Genomic DNA, 27512 nt, shown 5'->3' on the forward strand with positions numbered 1-27512 from the left:
TAAAATGGTGGTGCCTGATTATACTTACATTGTTTACTATACTCACTGCATAATCTTGTATCTGTGAGTGCATTTAAACCATCATATGTCTCAGCTCTGAAGCTTAAAACTACATTAAACCGTAAGCCCTGAATGCAGCTAAACTCAAGACATAGTTGAAATCTATGTACTCAAATTTGTAACCCTTTCAAATGTTCTTATGAAAAATATAATATAAAGCTAAATAATTTCTTAAGAGAATCATAATATTATGAAATTTTTGAGCCTGCTGTATACTTAGAAATTAATACGATCAATATAAAAATGTAAGAATGTACAAAGCAAAGTCTAAGTACTTACAGCATATTTAAGAAGAACTTCAATTAGTATTATAGACAGTTCCAGGATGTACTGTGTATCTACATTAAAATGCACTACTGAATGCATTAACAATGCTTAACAAATGCTCAACAAATACACAGCTCTTTAAATGCCCCCTTAAAGAGGATAAAGTGATACTATCCATAATGAAGATAAAGTGATACTCATGCTTGTTATCTGCAGATTACTGGGCAGGTACAGAAAAGTCACCATTTTCAGTGCAGGGGCCACAAGATGCCAAGTTCCAAGACACTTTTATGGGCTCCTTTCAAGGTAAATTCCTGTGCTCTTTAGGTATTAAGACAATTCCTTACTTCCACTATGATTACAGTACTGGCTTGTGGGTGCAAAGAGAAGGTGTTAAAAAACATTTGAAAGATGTTAGTCTTTACCAGCAACAGACATTTCTCTTGACCTCCCAACAGACCTTGGGAATGTGCAGGGCTGAGAACCAGCACTTCATAAATTCCAATTAACAACTCAAGAAACAAAATATACTCACAGAAAGCTGGCCTGGTAGGACTTGTGGTGCATCCCGTAGGGCTCCAGGGCTGGTCGGAGATATAACAGAAATAGAAGGCCTTTCCATCTTCTGAGATTCAAAAGAACTTGAACCTAAAACCAAGTGAGAAACAAATGAAGTTACCATTCAAAATTTTGAAGCAAATTGGGATAACTTATGAATTGCTTTTTTCTTTGAATTGTATAAAGTTTGTACTTATACACACTATAACTGGATTAATATGCAGAAAGATTTTAAACTGATGTAGACAGCATAGTGAAAAGACTGCCTGCTTACCCTTACCCCAGATTAAACCTGTCATTTTTTGTTTTATTTGAAGTAACATATAAAAAAGTGCTCCTATATCGAAAGTGTCATATATCATTGACAAACCATAGCAAGCGTTGTAAATAAAATATTGTTCTCTGATAGAACTGTACATCTTCCTTCCCACCCAAACTATTCTGATTGTATGATCTCAAATCTTTGATGAATAAACCATATCTGTTTTATGGTTTATATTTCTGGTAGCCTCTGAAATTTTAATAGGAAGCTGTGCAGCACATGCATCTGGCATGTGCTTGTTCCAGCAAGTGCTGAACATTATCAATTTTCCACCAGTGAAACAGAGCCCTCAGTAATGATATGAGCTCATGACAGGTTTAACAGCACTCGTTGACTGCACGAGGCCCTGTCCCAGGGAGTATTTCTGGTTGCATCTCAGAAAATGCTCAGATGACAAAGGAGTGGGAGCCATGGCCCTCACATACTCTAGCTGACTACGTTCAAAGGGCAGAGCTGAAAAGAACACCCTTCTTTTGAAGTATGACGCACAAAAAATTCACCTAACCAACACTTATCTAAGAACACTGTGAAGAAAAAGAGAAGCAAGAACACTGGGCTTATGCTGAATGGTGCAGGAGGTGAAATCCTAACAGCATTTGTACTTTTGGCAGTCTCTTATACCTGTTTTCTCTCTTTTGTTAGGGGAAGCAAATGACTGTTTTGGGCCATAGCATATATACAAGTATGGTACTAACAACAAAAGGTATAGAAGAAAATAAGGAAATTATGCTAACATTTGAAATCTGTATAGCTTTATTAAAATCTGTATTGCTTCACATTTAACACACAAGACCAAAACCCACCGAATTTTGTCACACAAAAATCTCAGCGCCAATGTGATTTCCAGTGATCATCTTTCATATAAATTCATAGAATTTCAAGAAATTCAAGAAAATTTATAGCTGAAACAATTGTGCTAGGTACATTATCATGTTTAGAATTCGAAACAAGGAGTGTACTCACTAGACTCTAATGGGGGGTGAGAAGTCTCAGGAATCCGTGGAATATCACTAAAATGTGAATATGTAGTAATTAGAAACAACAGAGATCAACTTCAGCTGTGACAAATACACTTCTGGAACAGTTTTAGGATCTGTTTCTGTTCTAATGGGTTACAAGGAAAGAAAGAGGAAATATCTAAAATCATGCTTTCCACGAGCATTCACAAAAATCTTACTAATGCAAACTACTTCTTTTGGGTTAAGGAACTATCAGATGTACCAATATGAGCACTGCAATGTTAATATTGTGGGTGGATTGCATGATACTTTTACAACCAGAATAAAGTAAGAGAGCTTTTAGGAAGAGAAAGGTGGCAAAACGAAGTACAGCTATGGATGTTCAACTATATTTTGAGGAATAAAAATAAAAAAAATAAGACAAAGATTAACTCACTAGTAATTTTTATATAAACGTCTCAAGGAGTTCAAAGAATGAAACTGATGAAAATGTCTTAAAATAATAAAAAAGAAAAACAAATGACATTAGCAATGTTAGACAAACAGGATAATGCATTTTTCCAAAAGATTAAAAAAAAAAAATCAAACTATTTTACAGTTGGGTATGGACATTTTTCAACATACACATACCCAGCACATATACGGGTAATAAGCAAAATCAAACTGGTTAGGTGCACAAATATCTATCAAATTTTGCCATCAACAAATTTACTGTTCTATCCAAATGTGGATGACGTTAGCTTCTGGTTCTCTTCTATTCCTAGCCATCATTGAAAATGCATTGCAAGAGCAAGAAACAATTGCTACTGTACAAATCTTAGCAAAGCAGATGAGCAGGAAAATGGAAACAAACCTCTTCGGTGAATTACTCCAAAATATTTTCATCCAAACAAACTAATCCAAAATTGGAACTACAATAACATTTCTGAAGAAGATTTACAAGATTTTTTTAAGTCTATAGCTGAGCATTTTAAAGGTATTCAGGCATTTGTCTGTTCAGTGAAACACTATTTTACTGACTTTGAAGTCAATAAAATTAAGACTCCTAGGTATATAAAAGTCACTTATGAAAAAGAAACAGACACTTGTATCAGAAAAGGAATGTTGCAGTGCCCAATCAATCTTAAATTCACTTTTAATGTCCTGCATTTTAAACTTACGGTGCCTGTGTTTTAAAATAGACTATTTCAGCTCTGAGTTAATGTCTCACATTAGCTTACATCTCATATCACTAAACAAGAATGTGCTTTTCCTTGTCTTGACTTCGTAAGACAAGGGTAATGTGGTTTCCTCAAACTCATGGAAATATAACTGAATTAGTCATTCTTGACATGGCACAGCACTACTTTACAAACATACGAACAGCTTAATGACCTGATGCACAGCAGAGCTGCTATGCAGACTTCTTCCTCGTAACATTTTTTCTCTTTGCAGAGGAGTATTTCGAGGGCATTTTTCCCCACCTGAAATATTTACTTACCATATTCAAACAGATTTTTCTGTTCAATACAATGTTAAGTTTGCAACGTTTTCTTGTACTAGAATATGAACACTCTCATCTGCAGTACCAGTAAATGACAAAAACAATCATATCTTTCCTAATACTTTACTTATCAGACAGAAAATAATTGAAAATACAATTTTAAAAATGCATTTGTCTAAACTCTTTGTTTCCTTGACAGAAAAAATATGAGGTAGAACATAAATTTCAATTCCAGACAAAATACATGGTTCAATAGAAATGTTATTTGAAATCTCTAAAACTTAATAATACAATGGACAGGTTTTAAAAAATATATATACATATAATTTATATATATAAAAGACATAGTATTTAGATATATATTTGTATATAGAGAGATATATTATGCATGTGCATGTGTGTATATATATATACAAATTATAATATATTTATCTTGTTAAGTAGAGCTTCACAGTGCAAGGTACAAAAATAAAATAAAAAAATAGATAAGGAAAGAAAGTATGCAGTATAGCACTGATCACCAAACTTGTGTCAGAGTCTTCTAATAAGCTCCGTAACAGTTCTGCTTTCTGCTGTCAATTTCCAAATGTCCTGAAGTATACCTATCCTTCTATCTGTATGTGAATTTCTTACAAATTCAATAATCCAGTTTACATAATCATTTCTTAAATATTAGATGTACAAAAGAAAGGTAACTGGAGTACTAGACTATCAAATATGTGAGTGGTATTTTTTTTAATGTTAGCATTTTTATTAAAGAATGAAAATTCTAAAAGGAAACTATAACTTAAAACTTTTTATGTAAAAAAATTGGTCTTATCTAGCCAGCTTTTAATTTTGGATTGCAGAAAATATTCTGACACTATGATGTACAAAAAAGCTCTTCAGAAGAAGCACTAGCTCATGACTTAAAATACTCAAAACTAGACTAGTCAAAGAAAATTATAAAAACAAAGTGAAAAGTTGCACAACTGTAAGTTCACTCCCCTTTTGGAGTAATATGAATGTAAGAAAAGTAGTGTGAGATGCATCCAGGAAAGAGCTCCCAACATCAAACTTTGTCTTTCTATTTCTACCTTGGAAGACTAAAGTACTTTGTGGTCTTATGTGATATTACACGTTATTATCTTATGTCTGATCCTTTCACACTTCAATGACTACATAAATTACACCAAACTATACCTTAGGTTGAAACTACTCTGTGCAGATATATGGTTTATGAGACATATATTTTGTAGAACACAAGAACAGCTATAATTTCTCTGACTGATATAGTCAGAAGGCAAACCTAATTCAAACGTGGCTGTAACCCACACTTTTTCAGGTTGCTCTAGGAACAGACGTATCATCTTTTTCACCCTAGAGAGTTTTAAAGAGTTTCTGAGTACCTCTCACCGATGCTCACTCAGCTATTTCCAAAACCATTCCTTCCCATCAGAACCTGTAGATCAATCTGCAATATGCACTAATTGCAACACTTGAGAAGCAATCTGGAGTTCAGTACTGCCTGGTTTATGATGGAGGTTCAGCCCCCTTGCAGGGACCTAGAGCACAGTAATGGTGCCCACACAGAGGAGCTGAATCACACCAGAAGAACAACACTTTCAGCAGTTTTGGAAATCCAAGCAAAGATAGCTAGCATCCGACAAAGAAAACAAAGGCAAAGAAAAAAAAAATTGTTTTACCTGCACTATCCCATAGAGCTCATCCAAGCACACAAGAGACAGTTAGTTACCATGCCACGTTTCTTCTCCAAAAAGCACACTGCCAGAGGATTTTCTATGCTGTCCTATGTTAACCACCTCTCACATTGTATGTATATTCATAGGTAATTCTTCCCCTCATATTTAGATAGCCAACCCAATAATTCTACTTTTTATAGGTTTCTTATCTACCTTGTGTTGCAGTCATTAGCACTAGTGCCAATTAGCTTCTATGCAGCTTTCATGGTACTATTGTGGTTATACTGTTTATTATTGTTATGCCTTCATCTGCTAATAGTGTTATGTGCTTCACATTTTTCTCTAATAAACATCCTACAATCATCCATTACTCAAAATTACATTTGCTGGTAGACACAGAAATCCAAATTTACAAGACTGAGCAAATTGTTTGGACAGCAATTTTGTAACTGGCAGTCTAATTTGTGGGCAGTCTAATTTGTGTGCTTACAGTCCTTCCATTATTCACTTAAGACAAACTGTGTTATATTTGGGCTTTTTAGACCTAATATGCCAGGAATTTTTAAATCAAGACCATTAACTGTTCTGCTACATTATTTGCATTATTAATACTGAGAGATGAAAACACTTAAATTATGCAGACAAAATAACATTTTTTGAGCCTTTCGGGAACCTATTCCCTCACAGGAATTTAAGCTGTAATGGATTATCACTTCGTGCTGTATAAAGTAGCTTCAATTTTGCTGAGTCAGCGCCTAAAGTAGCCACTAGAACTTTGATATACCAAATTTGCTGGATGGGATGAAATAAAATTCCTGGTCATGAGCTTGAAACAATGACATAGTTTGGTAAACAAGACAAGGTGAAGGTAGGGAGAAAATCAAAGTAATAATCTGTTAATGCAAGAAAAGCATTTCCCAATATACAACACAATTTACATAGATTATTAAAAAAAAAAAAAAAGCCTGTGCAGTATGCTCTTTTTTTTTGTTTAATAATATCAGAATTTCCTTTGTTGTATGTCTGAAATTTTTGGTTATTTTAAGACAACAGACAGGTAAATCTCAATCTGATACAAAACAACAGGGCTTTGACTCATTACTGCTAGAAAAAGAACTATCTGTAAATTTCAGTTATATGTTCTAGTCACTTTGGGATATTCATTTGTTCTTCTCATTAAAAAAAATCCCAAAACAACCCAAACCTCAAGCAAAAGAAAAAAAATTGAGACACAGCTTTACATGAATAGTGTTACGTTACATAAAAAACTGCCATGCCAAGACTCCATTTATCTCAAAATAAAAGCACAATCTGATGTGCTCTATTTTTACTATATATGGAAAAACTATGCATGCATCAGCCAAAGCAAAACTTTACATTTCATTGGTACTATTTCTGGGTGCATTTTTTAAGTGTAAAATCCACTGCTCATATTCAGGAACGTTCTTTGATTTTAAACACACTTCCAAAAAGCGTAGTATGTTCTTTCAGTTTTTTCAGGAATGTGTCACTGGAATGAGGTCCCCTTGTACTTCATTTTTCAAAATGATTAGATTTATCAAATATGTAAACTAAAATAATTCAACTGGTTAAGTATTGAAATATTAAAAAAAGTTTTAATACTTTAAAGTTTGACACATAACATTTGCAATTATATTGATCAAATTATTTAAAATACTAATCTAGAACTTTGCTTTTACATCAGTTTTACAAATAATTTTCCAGGTTTGGAAATTAAGTCATGTCCAGTATCAACATATCTCTTTTTTGATCATTTGATCATAAAAACTCAACTTAAAAAATTTTTTTAAGGTATTTTATTTTAAATTACAAAGATGTAGGATTGAATTTGCAATTTTCAGTCTAGAACGTCTGCTCATTTATCTTACTCAAAAAAATGTAAAATAAGGTTTCTATTCCCCCACAGATGAAGACTCAAAGGCAGAATTTATTTGCAAAATATAGCTAGACACACACAGTATAGACAAAATCAAAAATCAAAACGTAAAAGAAGGTTTTAAACAGAAAATAATCTAATAGTTTTTTGTTTCTAAAGCTGAAAATATATCATTTGAGACATGCAAAAATTATAATTAGGATGAAAAATAGCAAATTCAAAATGAAATAATGACGTGTAAGGAGGAAACAGTTTATTACCTACCTATAGGGCAGTGTTATTTAGAGTTATACAGTGAGAGCACATGAAATCTGAGAAGGTGACAAACTATAAGAAGATTTAAATCCTTTTAATTTGAATTTTTTTTAACTAGCCAAGATTCACTTTTTATTGTTAATCACATGACACTGTTCTGCAATATAAATGTGAATTTAAAATATATGATTCATATTCACTCCAAAAACAGTTCAAAACATTCTTGATATCAATAAAACAACTATGACAATTGCAGGGCCAACTCCACTAATCTTAGCAATTCAAACAGATTTTATTTTCTTTCTAAGCTCTATTTGGGCCATCAAGAATATAAGAATTGTTATGAACCTTGATTCATACTAAATGAAAATAAAGATTATAAACATAAAATGTTAATGCTAATTTTTGATGAAACCTTTTGTTTCCATTTTTTACTTTGATGACAATCATTTAAGGATAAATACAGTATTTTCAATTTAGTGTTACGTTTCCTTTTTTAAGCTCTTCAAAGAAGGCCTGTTTAAAATCCTACTAGCATTGACTTCTTAGGATCCTAAAATGCTTCTCTATAACTCATGAAGACTTGTATAAGTTATTCTGATCTAGTGAAGCTGAAAGTCTGAAAACCATGCTGAAAAGCACAGGTGTACTTAATTCACCAATTTTCCTTTGCCAGCTGGCAAACACTGTCATATTCCTTTGACCATACAGAGAACAACATTTATACATATATATACATACATTATACATTTGTCACTGCAAAGATCCAAGATTGTAAATGGTAGTGAAGAAAATGGAATATATTGAATGTCAGTAATAGAAAGTGAATCATATTCTATTATTAAGCAATGAAAAATAATGAACTCACAAATAATCCCTTTAGAAGACCCATTAGCAGAAGTAATAACTGTGCTTAAGAAACAAGTCTTTAGCCTTACCCAATAGGCCTTGAAACAATAATTTCAACTTGAGGTTCTGATTTTGATTCTAAAATAATGTTGTAAACTTCTTCATTTGTAGCTCCAGGTAATGGTTTACCATTCCATTCTAGAACTTCATCCCCTTGAATTTAAAGAGAAGTTTATTTCACTTTCATATTCTTTTACAAAGAATGAAATTTATATTAGCAAGTAACAGTGCCTGAAATAATTTAAAAAGCTGTCCTGAAACAAAAAAAAAAAAAGGGTTTTGAGACACTATCAAGGCTTCCTTCCCTGAACACAGCTACACTTTGTACACACAAAACATATTAAAGAAACCATTTGTGCAAACATATTAAGTATTTCCAAAATAATACAGGACCTGTTATTGTGCTATGAAGTGAAATTATTTTTAAAAGAGCCTTTATTAAGTAGTTGCAATGAACCCGGAAAATAGGTTAATCTTCAAAAAATAAAAACATAAATACCTACTATTAAGCCTTTAAAAATCACGATGTTTTATTACAATTTACATACACTACATCTTGATTTCCCTACAGAAAGGACAGCCTTCACTGTCTATATCAAACAAATCAAAAATAAAAGCAATGAGCGAGCCCCTGTCTCCTGAGGATGCTGGGGGGGACACAAAGGAAAACATGAACTGAAAGTCATTTAGATAATCTTCTTTTTTCAGTTCATCATTTGTAAAATTTAAATGGTATGTACATTACATTGTAATTTGGCCTTATTATAAAATGGTGAAAATCTTGAAGTATTTTTTCTGAAGAAAGATCAGTTTATACAATTAGGCTGCAGGAACCGTAGGGTACATTTTATCTCTTACACCCCATCATACACAGCAGCCAAAAATTCATAACCACTCTCTCATGCCAAAGTATTTTATTAAATTTATTGTCTTTATTGACAATGGGTTTAATGACAATGACTTTATCAGATTCAGTCAGGAACAACCCTTCACATTCTGGCTTTGCTCCTTTCTGATAAGATGCAAGCCAAATGATCAAACTTGCACTTGTTAAGAAGCCAAGAAAAACTATCCTAACTGAAGTCCTATTTAATAAAACAAATTGTTTCAATTTCTCTTTCTGTTCAGTGATTGTCAGTCCTTTTTCCAAAATAGTCTATATTTTGGTATTTTAAGAAAGTACTCCACAGGAATATCCACATGATATTCCACTGGCTTTCAAAGCATTCTCTAAAACATGTGTCCTTGCTAATGACAGATTTAACAAATGTTTGCTGACTTAAGTTTAATTTTCTACCACACTGTTTAGCTAACATGTTTTAAAATACTTCTGATATTTATTATATAACATTCTGTTGGGGGGGAACAAGAATTAGATACTGCCTAGGAATTTCCTTTAAAATATATACAACCTAGTGAAAACAGACTCGGTTTCTTCTGCAATTCTGACTCAATTTTAAAGCTAACAACTGTTATAAACTAACATTTCTTTTTCCCCCTAAAATAAAACGTAATTTCTTCAGGGATAACTTTAGAGATAAAAGCATCCCAGCCATGAAAAGGAACAAGAGAAGGCCAGCTTTGCAATAGCTACAATTTTAAAGGCAAAAAAACCCAACAGGGGCATATGTGAAATTTGTAACGCTAAACAATGAGGATTTAAACCTAATTTACCCAGTAATGAATCTATCATATTTTGAAGAAGACAAACTATATACAACATGATTAAGAATCTTAAAGAGGAACATGCAAGGTGTCTGTAGGACTATTTTAGAGGACTTAAGAAACTTTTTTTACTTTTGAGAGCCATTAGGAGATCAAAACAAATAAAAAAATTACCCAGATGATTAAACATTAGATCATCATAGTCAGAATGCTAAATTAACAGAACTGATTCCAATTACTCTTTCTGAAAACTAGATCCAAATGGAGATTTGACTGAAATGACACCTCTGCTAATTATAATCAAATCACCACCATTCATCTTTTACTCAGTTCTTATCTTTTTGACCAGCCAAGCCCTTTTACATTGTCTCTTTCACCTAAGATGATGTATATAAGACTTACGATCTGATTTCTGCTCTCAGTAACAGTAATGGAACAGTAAAACACCATTCAGATAGTCAAAACTCGGACATATGCTTGACACGGTCCTGTGCAAGCTGCTCTAGCTGACTCTGCTTAAGCAGTGGGGCTGGACTAGAGATATCAAGAGGTCCCTATCCACCTCAGCTGTTCTATGATCCTGTGATGCACTGCTACAGTTTCAGGTTAGATAAACTCCCTGGTCTTGCATCACACTGTAGTAGCTCAGAGTTGGAAGTCAGTCAGTGAAGTAGCTGTTTAACACCTTACACTGCAGATGTTTAGGACAACCAAGATATCTGCACAAAGCCAGTTGGCAGACCTACAAGACACTTGCACTCTTACGGAGGCACTTCTGCAGGTGAGGCATATATCCCAGGATAAAGATGCCACTAGGAAGGAATATTAATGGATCTTGCATTCGACCCCCACTTACTGATTCATGTTCAGCAGTGACAGTTTTCAGACTTAAGCAGAAAATCTCTGGGCTTTTTTGAAATACTGATTTCTGAAATAGTAACTTGGATTGGGAGATACCTCTGGGGGTCAGCTAGTTCAAACCCCCACTCAAAGTAGGGCCACCATCAAAGGATAGACCATGTTGCTCAGGAATTTGACAAGATGAGACCTGAGGCTCTCAAAGGAAGGATATGCCTCCCATGAGTAACCTCTTCCAAGTCTTAACTGACCTCTCCGGTTACAAGAAAAAGGGTTTTCACGAAGAGGATATCCCTCATTCCAGCTTGTGCATGTTGGTTCTTGTGTGATCAGTGTGATCTTGTGTGATCACCTCTAAGAACAGTTCCAGTTCTGGGGTTTCTACTGCCTCCCGCTAGCCAGGTAAAAACAAGAATTAGACCCTCCAATAGTCTTTTTATTGCCAGTCTGAACAAAAACATTTTTCTCAGCTTCTTGTACCTCACATGCTTAATTAATTTTCTGTCCCTCTGCCCAACCTAGTCCAGTCTGACAGTACCTCTTTTGTACTAGACAAGCCCAAACTGGACACAGGACACCAAGTACGGTCTTATAAGCACTGAATAAGAGCAACAACCACCTCTCTCAATCTGCTGGTTATAACTGTGTTAATACAGTCCTCTGCATGATTGGCATTTGCTGCAAGGGCACTTTGCTGACTCATGTTCAACTGACTGTCCTCCAGCACCTCCAGACACTTCTTTGCCAAGCTGTTCTCTAGTTGATTGGCTCCTAGTGATTACTGTGATGTTCTGTTCCTCATGCAAGACTTCATATTTGCTGTTATTAAAATTTAAGAGGTTTGTATAATTACTCAAAGATTTATCAACTAGACAAATTTTGGAGGTTTTCTGTAAGGGTAAAAGTGCGTTTTCCTAACAGCAAGGACTTGTCCACACCTTTTTTGTGTGTTTTATTCCCATACAATATGACAAACAGCCTTTCATGCATTAAAAAATATGTACCAAAACAATGCATTTTCTCTGTGAAATAATTCTGGCTATAAAACTATTTTTAGAAATTAAAAATAGCCTTGATTTTAAAAAAAATCTCTAGACCAGACATTAGAAATCTATTATTTCAGTCCAAATAGTTCAAGATTAGTGGAGAGGAACTTATTTTCTTTAACTATAAGCTGCATTTAAAAGACTATGCATTTAAAAGACTGTATATGCAACTATAATATTTGGTGCTATCAATCCCAACTATATTGACTCAGTAAAAAAGAAAAATTAACAAATGCCAAAACAAAGTAGGATATTTTTAGAGATTCATTATCCTTTCTACTTCTCTATTACTATCTGCTTCATGCAATTATCCTAAATTTATACAGGTTGACATGGAACATCTGGGCTCCTGGGATGCTGCATAGGCTTTGGTTTGCTAAGACAATATTTGAAAAGCTCTTGCTTAGAGCCATGATAAAAATATAAACCATCAAGAAGTTACTTTGAAAACCAACTGCTGTGCATAATTCTCATTTCATTTAGAAGCTTGAAAAGTGCCAACAGCACATCCATTTATTTGTAAATGCAATATATATATCTTACAGAAATTAAATATTTCAGGACCATTTTCTTGGTTTCTTTTCCATTTTTATTTGTAACAATTCACACTGAAAGAAGCACTAATAAAATCCACTGTGTATGCAGTGTGTCATCCTTCAGGTGACACTGTAGTACAGATAAAGTAACTGTAGTGAGTTTTGTTTGTCACAGTCAGCTTAAAAAAATGTTTGCATGGCTCCTGTAGAGTGTAACAAGCAGCTCCTGAGCTAGCAAACAGAAATTTACCAGTGACACTCAGTCCTGACACCAGAATTACTGAGGAATTTCTTTTATTTTGCTAATACATCCAAGCATTTGGAGCTAATAATAAATAAGAAATGAAGGCAACCATAGTATTCCATAATACATTACAGTGGCATTCCATAATAAGACTACAGCACTGTATTTTAAAAATATTAGCATATCCCATGATGAATGTTAATATAAATTAAAATTTGCATTTGATAGGCCATTATTAAAAGACAATATATTTTATATGCAACTGATTGATTTACCTGCTCTGAGATGCCCCACCACATCAGCCAAGCTACCTTTCTTCACTTTGGTAATGAAGGCACCAAGTCGACCTAATTCTGTCATTTTTCCTCCAACAACCTGGTTAATCATAAATTTTGTGAGTCTCCAAGCCACAAACCAGACATCATATCACGCATAAACATATAGACAGATCAGTTTTCACATTTTTTTAAAAATTAAACCTGAAATATGCATAAGCAAATCTATTGCCAATTTGGGTTTTACAGAAGCCTAAAGACAAAAAGAAGTAAAGCTAGTAAAGCTAACACAGAATGAATAAAATCAATATTCCTTTAAATGTGTTTGACTAATCGATCTTATGAAGTTTGCTAAGTATCTGCATCTGTTGCAGAAAGAGCGCGTCTTAATTAATAACCAAGGAAATGCACTTTTTACAAATAATTGTCTGTCATGTGCTCAAATTTAAATTGCAAGTGCCCATCAAATCAAGTGCATGAAATCACAAAATGCAATTGGTACAACAATTGAAAACTAAGCAAATATACTGCTATGAAACATGGGCAGCCAGTTCAAAAGTATGTGAACCCAGGCCCTCTCATCCAAGCATATGACAGGACAAACCACTGACTTTCGGCTTTTGTTAAACAGAACTGAACATATCTGTTTTTGAAGAGGAGTACAAGATACAGGAACATCAAAAAAAAAAAAAAAGTGCTCTCAAGGGGTCAGATTTTAAATAAAATATAAACAAAGAAAATGCAGTCTTGCTGACCTGTTATTCTCTTTAGCTGTCTTACTCTCCCCACTCAGGTGGGGGTTTTTTGGGTTTTTTTCCCCAAGAATATCCTGGTAGGAGTTTTGTAATAAAAACAGTGGAATGTTGGTTCAGTAAGTTCCCTATGATGCAATCACAATAACTAGTAGGAGCATTAATATCAAAAAAGATCCAGAAGCCTACCTGCCAACATTATCACATGATAATGTGCAAAATTTATCAGTGAGGGTCTTAGTTCATATTACACAAAACTGACAAAACTTGAAAAATCAAAGACAAATTCTACTTGCTACATTTCCTACTAGGACCAATCTTTTTTTCTCACATATTCAAACAGAATTGCTTGCCACCAGCAAAAATCAGCCTTGTGCTATAAACCGCTAAACATGAAGTAGAGTGAAGCTGTTTTCATCTTTTGTATTACCATACCACACTATCTCATGTCACAGTGGGAATATTTCAGATTTTGCATTGCTTCTGTTGTTCTTAGTGGAGAGAGAAAGACACCCAAATTAAACACTCTCAGTCATCTTTGGAGCTCCATACATTTAAAAATATACATGGAGAGAGAAATGCTTGAACTGTACTCTCCACCAGCTTCAAAAGTATCATTCTCTTTACTTCAAGTGTTCTTTCAAGTTAGAGATTTGAATCTAAAATCTACTAAAAATGACCAAGTTAGGGATTTAAATCAATTGAACAGTGCTGCCAATGTCTCGGGTTTAGGGCACTGGATTAAGGAATTACATATAATTTAACCTCTACTATGATTTAAGAGGGTTTTTTGCAAATTTTTGTGTAAATTTTTAGTTTCTTTCTACAAAATTTCTATTTTCCAATGACTGTGTGGATTTTAAAAAATGACCTTGTAAACATTTGCATTCATATGGTATTTATGTGTGTGGATTATAAAATGTATTACTCAACTGAATTGCAAACAGGAGAGCTAGAAAAGGCAGGACTCCATTAGTGTATAGCAATGGGTAGTATATGTCTTGCAGACAGGAAGCTGAACAAACATACCCTTTTTAATCAAAACAGTTCAGCTCTTTTGTCATGGATGACTGGAAGAGTGCATAGAAGGAGCAAATGTATTTACATTCATAAGTTATATATATAGCTTTCAAAAGTTACTCAAAAAGAGGAATCCATTTTTTTGTCAAATGACCATATGATTGGAGTGTCCTCTGACTCAGTGTTTTAGACCTCTATGTCTAAGGTCAGTGGAGCTTTCTTTCATTTAGCAGACAAACCACGTAATACTTACTTTTAGCCCCAGTAATGCACCTGATTCTTTTGGCATAGTTGTTCTCTTGTTAAGAATAACACGCCCAATTAAGCGATCTCCCTCTTTGGAAGGCTGCCACGTTACGGGATGCTGTTAAAAAAAAACCCAAGCAGTGGAATTAAAGAAGTATGAACATCTTCCAGTATTTAGATGCACATGTATAAACCAACACAATTTCTATATTGTTATGTCACAGTAGACACAAATATCCTTCAGATGTGTTACATATTGCACCCAAGCTTTCTATTATTATATCTGTTGGACTCTGGCGACATTAAACATTTACGCCCTCAGCAAGAAAATCTCAGCACTAAGTCTGCAGGTAGAATTATAATACATTTTAAAGTTCAATAGAATTAAACATTTAAAACACACTCTAGGTAATAAAATTAAACATTTACTTTTAAATTACATGACCCTGAAAAGCGCATTCAGAAATTCTGTTCTTTAGAATAATACATGTTATGCAGTTCTACCATACAGATGTTCACTCTATAATAAAATCAAAATGATCCTTTCCAACTCCAAATCAATAGAAAAAATCACCAATCTCTCCCAGAGCAGCATCACATTCACAACTGCTTTTTTTTGTGGTTTGTAGTGAACTCTAGTGTCATGACTATGAAAGAATTAAATTCAAGTTAAAATTCAGGCAATTCTACAAATATACACTTTGATGAAAATTTCTTTCTGATTTCCGTTTCCATGATCCTCTAAACCAAGTCTTCATATAATTTCTATAGAATACTTTTTTACAGCCAAATAACTATGCTGAACTGAAATAATTAGCAAAGATTTTAATTCATACTTATGAACCTCTTTTTTTCTATTTCTTACCGAACTAATAGGGGACGTCTCCCTGCTGTGCCACGTGGCAGGATCCAGCCAGTAATAATCCAAGTCACCTGGAAGAATATGAGTAGAAAGAAATGTGTAATCTCTCAAGCAGAGAAAGTCATATGAATGGTTACTTCTGCATGTATGAATTTTCAAGTGCAGTAGTTCGATGAAGCAAATACAAAACCTTTACTATGATTCAAATTAACACCTCAATGTGAAAACAATGTGGCCTATTAATATAAAAAGAAAACCACATAACAATGCATTTATTTGGACCTCTGCTTTTTCAGGAATTGCACCTCAGAAATTCGTTGTGCGCACTGTCTACTTTTTGCTTTGCCCAGTCATCCTCCAAGAATGGACCCCAAAGCACTGCTGTCACAGCCCTCCTCCTCCCCACTATCTCCATAGCAAATTCTCACAAGAGAGAATACTCCACAAAATAGGCTACAGTTAAGGACAGAACAGTAAAGCACACTCTAGAATCTGCAAAGATCAATACCATGATGACAAGTACTGTACAGACAGAGAGGCACAGGAGCTGGCAACAGATAACAGAGCACCAGGGAAAACAGCCACACAAATAGAGCAAATAGTATTGACAGCAGGTATGAGGCTGCAATCTTCTGTTCCACTTGGGACAAACATTTATACTATGTACATCAAGAATAAGCCCATGATTTACAGTGGTCTGGAAGCCATCAGCCTATCGGGTCAAGGAGGGCACTGTGGGTAGGATTTGCGAGAAAAGGCATCAGAGCACAACACCACAGTGAGTATACATGAATTTAAGGAAACCACTACAGTTTGATTAAATATACTACAGCTGTAGAGGGCTGACTTGGTAGCAGAAAACTACCAACTTCACTGGTAGTTTTCTGTGATAGAGGACTCACGTAACTGTGTGCTCCAAGGAGAAAAAGGACAAGGCAGGAATTGCAATAGAAAGAATAATGGGCAGTGCATTTTGGAGCACAATTTTCTTTACAAAGAGGAAGCGTACAGGTGGTATTTGGAGGGACATAAGAGGATGATGTAGGCTAGACATGAGACAGACACAGTAGGAATAAGGCTGAAATACTTCTGTGCTAGCACTAGTTTAACAGAACATATCCGTAAGCTCTGAACCTTGGGGGTTTTTTCGTCCTTTTGGGTATTTTCATAATGTATTAATAAAAATGCAATAGTGTCATTAGAAATGAGAAAAACTTTTCCTAATGTTCTTTTGCAATAACAGAAGTATATAAACACTTGATCTAAAATAAACAAGACATATTTTTAAATTTTATCTGCATCCTTCTCCACCAAGCTCCTGCTGTAGCAAGATCCTCTCATACACCTGTCTTGGCTAACCTGCTGATTTTCCTGTTCTCACCATCTACCTACCCTTTGCTGCCTTTCTTCCCTGCCCATTATTTGCTATCATCCATCTTCTGTTTCCTTCTGCTTCTGGCTTTGCTGTCCTTTCTTTAGGTTGCGTATTTTAACTCCTCCTCAACCTCAAACCCTTTGAGATACTAAGCTACATTCCCATGCACTCCTCCCCACATCTCAGTCTTAAAGAGTTTATCCCTTTCATCTTCCTCTCTGTCCCATGCTTTGTTAAATTCCAAGCCATGAGCTACATCCACAGCAGCTGGCCATGACACCAATTCTTCCACCCTCTGCTCTCAGAAGCTGAGAGCAGGAAGTGCACTGCAAATGCAGCTCTACTGAGCTGGAACATGGATGATACACTGAGAAGCTCTAAAGGTAGCTATCAAATCAAACATGTTGACTGAAAGTCACTGAAAGCTGTAAGCCCACAATTTGGTGAATATTTTAAAAGCTGCAAAAATGCATGAATTGGGAAAAGTACACAGTCTGAAAAATGACGATATTAAAATTCCTGTTAAAATTCATTATGATACAGACTACTGGCACACAAACTTCTGGATGAATTTACAACTGTAAAAAAGGGTTTTATAATGAAAAATGTCAGTTAATCTATTCATAAGCACTCATAAAATAGAACATAAAAATTAAGACATAAATTAACAAACCCCCCAAATGAGCTGAAAAAATACTTTATGCCAGTAACATTGACATTAGAGACATCTGTATTCAGTACTCTGTTATATCTTTAAAAATAATTTCTCGTTGATCATCCTATGTAACTGCTGCTTCTTTACCTGATACCTATATATGCCCTTCTTGCACTGCCATACTCCAGAACTCACTATTTGTTTAATTACACAAAATTAGTGTGCACTAGTATTATAGAGATCTGGGAATATGTAAATAACTTGCAAAAACTTGTGATCTAAGAGCATAGCTTCAAAATTTCAGATTTTCTCAAAAAAACCCCAAAAAAACTGAAAACAAAAAAACCCTACACACAGAGAACTCTCTCCACTGGTAAAAGTAATAAAAAATAACTAGTAAAATAAGAAAAATTTAAGACACCATAGAGAGGAAAAAACTACTTTTATAAGGAGTAAATAATTCATTTATAGGATTAAGTTGCTTTTAAACACTTTAAAAATAATTCTTTAAATTTTAAAACAAGAACAACTTAAAAATAAGCCCCTATGAAAATATACATATACTGTATTATTATTTTTTTACATTCCTGATATATATCTAAAACATATAAAAATGCATTTCAACTTAAAGCATATTATTAAAAACATATTTGCAGTTTTAATGTGTGATTTACTTGAAAACTAAAGAGTGAAACAGAGTAGATATTTGTTTTTTCCTGAGGGAATAATTCAAAAGTTGTATCCTGAGAGCAATTAAATATTTTTCCTATTAATATGCTACTGTTTGATTACTTTACTCTTGGATCCAAGGGATATAATAATATCTTACAAGACATAAATTTGTCAAGTTTTTTTTCTGTGACAAGTCTTTCACAGTCTTCAACTGAATTTCAAGCCAGAGAGTAAAACCCTTAATAAATTACCAAAGGTTTTATATCTGCAACGTGTATGCTTTCAAAATAAAGGAAAAGCAAAATTCACACCACCAAAAAAACCTTTTCTCTAAAATACTTCATCTTCAGCAGCACTATCCATACCAAAAGCTAATGCTGGATACCGTGATTTCAAGTGAGATCCTGAAAAGCTGAGAAGTGCTGGAAACTACAGCCTTGTCTCTCTTACAAAGCCAAAACAAGCACAAAATAGGAGAGAGTCTGTTATTGTGTATGACCAGTCATGCTGATTTCCAAAGAGTCTTGAATACTGGAGATAAAATACCCTGAGATGTTTCCCCAAATCTATCCAGACTACTGCTATTCAGCAAAGAATGCACTTCAGTGTTTTACTCAAATCCAGGCACACTAGATTCTCAGCAGATACTTAAGGCAAGAAGCAGAGTTTAATTATAAGAGTCAGTCAGCCCATGTTAGGCATTTAATTGACCCTAAAATGTAGCTGTTAATTAATACAGCAATTCTATCAGGTAACTAGAAACTTAGACAAATAATTTTCAGAGGCTGCATCTAAAATTACTCAACAAACTGAATAGTCAGACTTGGTCTCTCTAATTAATATATAGAATCATAAAATCATAGAATCATAGAATGGTTTGAGTTGGAAGGGACCTTAAAGATCATTTAGTTCCAACCCCCTCCTTGTTGTAGCCAGAGACACCTTCCATTAGACCAGGCTGCTCAGAGCCCCATCCAGATGGGACATCCACAATCTCTCTGGGCAACCTGTTCCAGTGCCTCACCAACCTCACAGTAAAGAAGTTATTCATAATATCTAATCTAAATCTACCCTCTTTCAGCTTGAAGACATTCTCCTTCATTCTAACACTACATGCCCCTGTAAAAAGTCCCTCTGCAGCTTTTCTGTAGTCCTCCTTTAGGTAGTGGAGGGGTCCTAGAAGGTCTCCCCAGAGCCTCCTCTTCTTCATGCTAAATAACCCCAATTCTCTTAGCCTGTCTTCATAGCAGAGATGCTCCCATCCTCTGATCATCTTCATGGCCTTCCTCTGGACTCACTCCAACAGGTCTGTGTCCTTCTTATGTTGGGAGCCCAGACCTGGATGCAGTACTCCAGGTGAAGTCTCACCACAGTGGACTAGAAAGGGAGAATCACCTCCCTAGACCTTCTGCTCACACCTCTTTTGATGCGGCCCAGGACGTGTTTGGCTTTCTGAGCTGCAAGAGCATATTGCCAGTTCACATTGAGCTTTTCATCCACCAACACCCCCAAGTCCTTCTCTTCAGGGCTGCTCTCAATTCATTCTCTGCCCAGCTTGTAGTTGTGCTTGGGTTTGCCCTGACCCATCTGTAGTACCTCGCATCTGGCCTTGTGAACTTCATGAGGTTCACACAGGCCCACCTCTCAAGCCTGTCAAGATCCCTCTGTATGGCATCCCTTCCCTCCAGCATGTTGACCACGCTGCAAAACTTGTGCCATTGGCAAACTTTCTGAGGGTGCACTTGATCCCATTGTTCCTGTTGCCTAAAAAGATGTTAAACAGCACCAGTCCCAACATTGATCCTTGAGGAATACCACTCATCACTGGTCTCCACTTGTACATGGAGTCATTGACCACAACTCTTTGAGTGTGAACTTCCAGCGAATTCTTTATCCACAGAGTGGTCTGTTCATAAAATCCATATATGTCCAGTTTAGAGAAAAAGATGTCATGAAGAACAGGGCTGAATGCTTTGCACAAGTCCAGGTAGCTGATGTCAGTCACTCTTTCTTTATCCACCAATGCTGTAACCCCAGTGTAGAAGGCCACCAAATTTGTCAGGCATTATTTGCCCTTAGTGAAGCCATGTTGGCTGTCACCAATATCCTCCTTATTTTCCATGTGCATAGTTTTCAGGAGGATCTGCTCCATGATCTTGCTGGGCACAAAGGTCAGACTGACTGGCCTGTAGTTCCCTGAATCTTCCTTTTTTCCCCTTTTTAAAAATGGGGGTTATGTTTCCCCTTTTCCAGTTGGTGGGAACCTCACCAGATTGCCACAACTTTTCAAATATGATGGATAGTGGCTTAGCCATTTCATCTGCCAGTTTCCTCAGGAACTGCAGAAGCATCTCGTCAGGCCCCATGGACTTGTGCACTCCCATGTGTCTTAGATTGTTTCAAACCTGATCTCCTCCAGTGGGCACCTTTTCATTCTCCCAGTCCCTGCCTTTGTCTTCTGCAACCTGCGCAGTGTGGCTGGAGCACTCATTCATCAGTGAAGACTGAGGTAAAAAAGTAATTCAGTACCTCAGCCTTCCATATCCCAGACAATCAGGTCTCCTGTTTCCTTCCTGAAAGGGTCCACATTTTCCCTAGTATTCTTTTCATCACTGACATATTTTTCTCTCAGCCTTCTTTGCTGCCCTTGATGTCCCTGGCCAGATTTCATTCTATCAGGGCTTTAGCTTTTCTAACCTGACCCCTGTCTGCTCAGGCAATCTCTCTATATTCCTCCCAGGCTATCCACCCTTGCTTCCACCCTCTGTAGGCTTCCTTTCTGTGTTTGAGTTTTTTGCCTGACTTCCTCTTTGTTGGGATTCATGGCTCCTGAGCTTGGAGAAGCCATTTTTCTTAGGCTCCTCTTCCTTCCAGGCCTTTATCCCATGGTACTCTACCAAGAAGATCCCTGAAGAAGCCTAATTCTGGTTTCCTGAGGTCCAGGGTAGCGAGCTTGCTGTGTGGCCTCCTAACAATCTTGAACTCCACCATTTCATGGTCACTGTAGCCAAGACAACATGGACAACATGTCATTTATGTATTTACTTTTGTTAATTTTTGGAATTAAATATAGCCTGCATTAAACAGCAATAAGGTTTGTGAAAGACCTGGAACATCCTCTGTTGTGAAAGTTCCCATGGAACTAGATCAATATCTCATGGAAATGAACAATCGTTTCCCAAGTAAAAATCAATAGAAGCCACAAAGCAGCCTACAGAAAGTTACAACAAATGTAAAAAAAGTCCATACATTAACTTGATTGCCTTTCTTCTTCATACCCTGAGTTTTCACGAGTTGGAAAACAACTCTGCGTGCTACTGGTAAATGTCCAGCACACCATTCCCACCATCAAAAACATCTAGTTGCTGTTACAGATGTGATAGGTCATATTGTTAAGGAAGGAAGTACTTCTACTCACAGGAAAAAAAATACTAATAATTTTATCATGTCAGAAAAATAACTCATTGTATAAATAACATATGCTTAAATCATTCTAGTTCAAGCTGCTAAGTAACCACATAGAGAGAAAACATGAGTACCCTGGCTTGACCAGCAATCCTGGCACTTATGTGGCAAGCAGAGAATTCAAAAGCTACCTATTGCCTAATTATATACAAAGTTTCATAAAAATGCTCTTTATCTCCTTAGATTCAAACCAACTCACTTTAGATGTCTACAGTTTAGAACTTAAATCCTTGCAGAAAAAGATCTGTGTTTTACCATCTATGCAGTTCAAGGACAAACTGGATCATGCAGTATGTGGGAACAATGCACCACAAGGCTATGAAATTTAGGTGTGCTTTTGTACTGAAAATATACAGTTGCATTGGATTTGAGTCCCCTGCTGGCACATGTCCTAAGCACTGAATATTGACATACTGTAAGACTCCAAAGTTAAAATAAAGACTAGTACTCCATACCAGTGACAATTTATACATACAGTACTCCTATTTCAGGTACAGATCTGGCACACATGGCTGTGGTCCCTAGAGCTCCCAAAGTTAGAACCAGCCTCTCAGATTGCTCTCTCAATTCAATATTTATTTAGGTATTTTAATGGAATGATGAGATATAAAATTGTTCTTCTATATCTTAATTAAATTTCTGATTAACAAAAAAATAATTGGAAAAGGGTCTATAGAGCTTTATCAAGCACTAAGCTTTCAGATTTAGATAACTGACAACCTAGGCATATTCAGTACAAACTAAAAATAAATGGTTATTCCTTATTTTTGTGTTTAGAAGATAAGGACATGTCATACTCTTTCTCATACAAAATGAACACTTCAGCATTTTATTTTGAAACAAACTCAATTTAAAAATCTTTTTTAAAGTGGTAGCTACATTGTGAGCACAGAAGAAGTTGTAATGCTGAATTGATATTTGCAAACAAGAAACACAGAAATAATTAAGCAAGGAAGTAGTGAAGTCATTAAATGCTATCTGAAGTCACTAAATACTATCTAGATTTCAGTGTTGTGGCAAGGCTTTATAAACTACTGAAAGCAAGGATTACTAATCTTGCCAACAGAAGCTTAAAGCCGAAAAGGCACAACCTATCTAGTCAAGCAACAAACTGAGGATTTTTGAATGTCTCTAAAATTTTTAACATGGACACAAGGAGCATAACAAGGAAAAAGTTCTAAGTTTCCCAAATCTCTAGGGAGTCTGCTTATGAGAATCCTTCAGCCAATTAGTTCCTTCACTCAAACACTAAGAGTCTTCAAGAGTTCATCAACCCTTTCTAGCTAGATACTTATTTTTATCTCAGAGACCATCTAAACTGCTATTTTGAGGATGCATAAGTCTTATTGCAAGCACGTGAGTCCAAGAATATACATGATTCACACAGGGATGGTCCACAGAAGCATATTCTGTATGGTCATCAAAAAGTGTGAAAGACTTAGAAATGTAAAATACTAAGCAAGATACATGAACTTCCATTAATCTGAGAAGTTCTTTTGAAAGGTTTATTACAAATATTTTCTTGAGGATACAAGAAAAGTGGTTAGCGTCAGAAACTTCAAATCAGCAAGCAAACATTTTAATTGATTTTTGATACTGTGGCATCTAAAGACGAGGAAAATTTGTTATCTTAGGGCTAGCTCTGAGTGCTGATTTTGCTGACTGTGATTACTCTCTTGAGTGGAAGTTAATTCTGTAGATGGATGGAAGGAGATTTCCTTTCTGAAATTTAGAGCTTCTCTGAATGAATTTATAATTGCTATTTAATTCAAATTCAATATTGATACTAACTGTATTAACACTTTTATTGAGTTCTTGTTTCATATAATTAACACTTTTAGCTTTGGTATGATTTCTTCATAATATTTTTGTTCAGCATATGATGAAACTTGAAAAATGTCTAACAAGTTATCTCAAAAAGTCACATGGTCTCGTAATTTTGGAGACATGGATACACAGCTATCCTGTAGTTGAAAAGCCTGATCAGTTCTTAAAAAACTTTTCTGCTGTTACGAAGGAATTCCCAGCACTTCAAATATCCTATTCTTTTCTTCAGCCTAGCACAATTTTTCTTTCCTGGGGGTTGGTTTTTTTTCTCTCTCCTGTATATATTTAAAACCAACTGAGTAGGTGTTAATTGCAAAAAAAAAAAAAAAAAAAGGTAATATTTCCATTTTGTCTCTTCTGGTATTTTTCCCCTGAGAATTTTCAAAATTTTCAATTGCATATTTTTTATCTTAGTATTTTGTTAAAGACTGATTTATTAACAAATTATAATTGAAAATCAAAGCTGAAAATAAATTCTCCTCAAACCCCAGGGTGTTTCTATACTGCCAATTGCTAGAAATTTTAAGGAGGATTAGCAAACCAGAAAACAATGTCAGGCATTAGAAGTCCCATGGAAACAATGCCCAGTAAGGTATCAATAAATAAGGTAGCTAAATAAGGTTATGAAAACAGGCAATGCCCAGAGAGACTTATTTGAACGCACATTTTCTACTACTGTGTGGAAAGAATAAAGGCATTTCTGCTCAGATTCAGAAGAAAACACACAGTGTTTATAAACATGCTGCTAGAAACAGGAGCAACTGAAAGCAAGGCTTCTTATTATCCACAGGACCAGGGGAAGGGAGAAAGACAGTGAGCCTTTCTGTTGATTGCCCAGCATACACACACAAGAGTCCATCATGCAAACCTGAACAAGTTACTCGAGAAATAAGATTGTATTTCATAATCAAAGTTATTATTGAATTTTCATGAAAACTGGGAGAAATAGTTAATATTCAAATGAAAAGGAAAGTCTGAGGAGGGAAAAAAAACCAAACTAGTTTTTCTGAGCTTCGGGCCTGTAGAAGGAAACACAGCAGATGAAATTCTCTGATTAAAGGCAAAAGCATTTCAGCAGTACCATGATGGGGACACACTCTAGCGCACCAAGATGAGCCTGATGAGGGTTTGGGGGTTTTGTTTGTTTGTTTTGGTTCAGTTGGGGGCTTTTTGTTTGGTTGTGTTTGGGTTTTTTTTAATTAACATTCACAAGAACCCGCAATTATGCTGCATTAAAAGATAATGACAGGTTTTGTTTCTCCAGTTTGGAGGGGAATACTGCAGGAAGAATCCTTGCAGTGTACTGTAAGAGATCATAGACTAGTACAACAACCAGCAAAGGACCTTTGGAGCTTTGCTTTCTACCAATAAAGAGGAAAGAGCTAATAATGTGAAAATTAACAAACTTGGGAAAGGAAGGAAGCTGAGCAGAAGAAAAATCAAAAATCTATCTAAAAAAATGTAACAAAAATCCCCAAAACTCAAAACATCCAACCACCAAAAAACTGAACCAAATCAAAACCAAAACACCCAACCTTACAGAAAATAAGGAAGCAGCCATGACAGCAAAAGTAGAAGCATATGAGGAAATAATACCAACATAAAAAAACCCCAGCCCAATACAGAAGAAGGAGAAATGTAGTAAAATACTGACCAGCTAAGTCATAAATGTTTCATTTTCTGGAAGAATTGATTGAAAGTTGCCTATGAGTGAGTAAGTTGCAGTCATCAAGTACCAGGAAGCACACAAAACAAAATTAGAAACACACGTAATTCAGTGCAAACAGGAAAGTATGCAAAAGCAATTGAGATTATTCTGGAACTATTTAGTCCCTAGTACTAGTACCTAGTACGAAGTACTTGCCAATCTAGAATACTATGGTAAGAGTCTGCTACCATTTGGCTCTATCAGCAAATTATGTGTAACAGCAGATGTCAAATATGTTCCATTGAAAAGGAGTCTTGATAAGAGTCACACCAGAGAAAGTGTCTAAATAAAACTTGCATAAGGTGAAAAGCTATTCAGAAAATCATATTCTAACAGCTAAATTCATAACAAAAGTCCTCCCAAGTATTCATTAAGCAGGGTCTATAGTCTTTGTCTGGAATACAGTATCCCTGAATCACAGAATATGCTCAGTTGGAAGGGACCCACAAGGATCATCGAGTCCAACCCTCAGCCCTGCACAGGTCCATACCCAAGCTCACACTGTCTGCCTGAAATTATCATCCAAACACTTCTTGAACTCTGGCAGTCTCGGTGCTGTGACCGAGAGCAGGTCCCTGGGGAGCCTGTTCCAGTGACAGCCACCCTAGTAATAGTCAACACTCACACTACTGCTGTAGGCAATCAATCAGAAGCATATTGGAGTTAATGCCAAGGAGAAAGGAATGGCTATTTTATAGGAGGCCAGAACTGGACTTCAAAGCTATCCTGACAAATTAGAAAAACAAACTGGAAAAAGAGGATCCAGTTCAGAGTCAACAAGGAAATGGCTCCACGCTCAGACCAGGATAAACAAGTGTAGAAACAGGGAGAAACCTAGCAGCTGAGAATTAGCTGTGCAGAAGATGATGAGATGGATACAATCTATCACAATGATAACAGGAGAGGATAGCATAAAAGCCTAGCTGCTGTTTGAAAACCATTAACCTTTCATTTTGGGAATTAGCAGGGTTGGCCAGAGATCAGGCTCTGGTTGCCTTGCCTACTTTTGTAACCAAATATTTCAAAAGGTCAAACTGGTGAGGAACTCAAGGTTTTGTTGTTAGGGGTTTTTTTGGTGTTGCTTTACTCTGCAACATGATTTTTCTTTTGGGCACCTGTGCACCTAATCAACATCTTGACATGACAGTGACCTTGATGACAGCTCAGTCTCTCAAATTCTCTCCTTGCAGTACACAGTTCAGTTTTCAAAGTGGAATATTTAGCATACTGAAGTGTAGTTATGAGAGAGAGATGAGTTAAATCTAATGTCCAGAGAGTTATAGATAGCCTGGTTTAATAGTCCTTTATATCTCTATCGTCTACTACACAAAAGAATCAAATGCTTTCAAGAGAGACTGATACTGGGCCAGGGAATGTGGTGCTAAGTGATTTTAAATTATCTTTTAGATCTCCCAATTCCATGCTGTTGCAAAGGCTGGAGAAATGCTGCTGTTTGCCTATTGCCCAAGGCACAGCCTTGAATCATCACAACGCAGGGTGTCACACCTCTATATTTTTGAATCCCAAGCCCACTTCACTTTCTTCATCTACTTTTGTCAAGATGTGCAAGAGGTCACTAGAATGCAGTTTAAGGCTGTCTGCCACAGTGAGTAGCTTGAAGAAGAAACAGGGATTTACCTTCTTTATGTAGCTACACATAATATATTAACTGTGAGAGAATGCAAGACTTTGATCTTAGCCAAAGGTTTTCTCCAGTCTTATCCTTTAAATTCTATGCAGAGCTAAGGCTGACTATTCTCTCTTCCCAGCCATAGCAGCGTTTTGTCTTCCTGATATTCCTGCTGCTGTTTCTGTTCCATCTCTGTTTTGTTTGCTGTTCAACCCCATTTTCTCCAATGCATCCCTCCATATTCTGCCTTCAGTGAACTCTAATTATCCCCTAAACTTTGCTGA

The 27512-nt window shown here is 35.8% G+C and overlaps 1 protein-coding gene across 1 annotated transcript in view; it reads right to left on the minus strand.

The window, feature by feature from the left end:
* The window catches only part of RIMS1 (regulating synaptic membrane exocytosis 1), a 319714-nt gene that overhangs the window by 120947 nt on the left and 171255 nt on the right, over positions 1-27512 (minus strand). The window contains 6 exon segments of the mRNA XM_032682385.1: positions 863-975; positions 2171-2217; positions 8422-8545; positions 13017-13116; positions 15042-15152; positions 15900-15967. Coding sequence (XP_032538276.1) covers positions 863-975; positions 2171-2217; positions 8422-8545; positions 13017-13116; positions 15042-15152; positions 15900-15967 — 563 coding nt within the window.

Source organism: Chiroxiphia lanceolata, chromosome 3 (genome assembly GCF_009829145.1).
Source record: "Chiroxiphia lanceolata isolate bChiLan1 chromosome 3, bChiLan1.pri, whole genome shotgun sequence".
Lineage (NCBI taxonomy): Eukaryota > Metazoa > Chordata > Aves > Passeriformes > Pipridae > Chiroxiphia > Chiroxiphia lanceolata.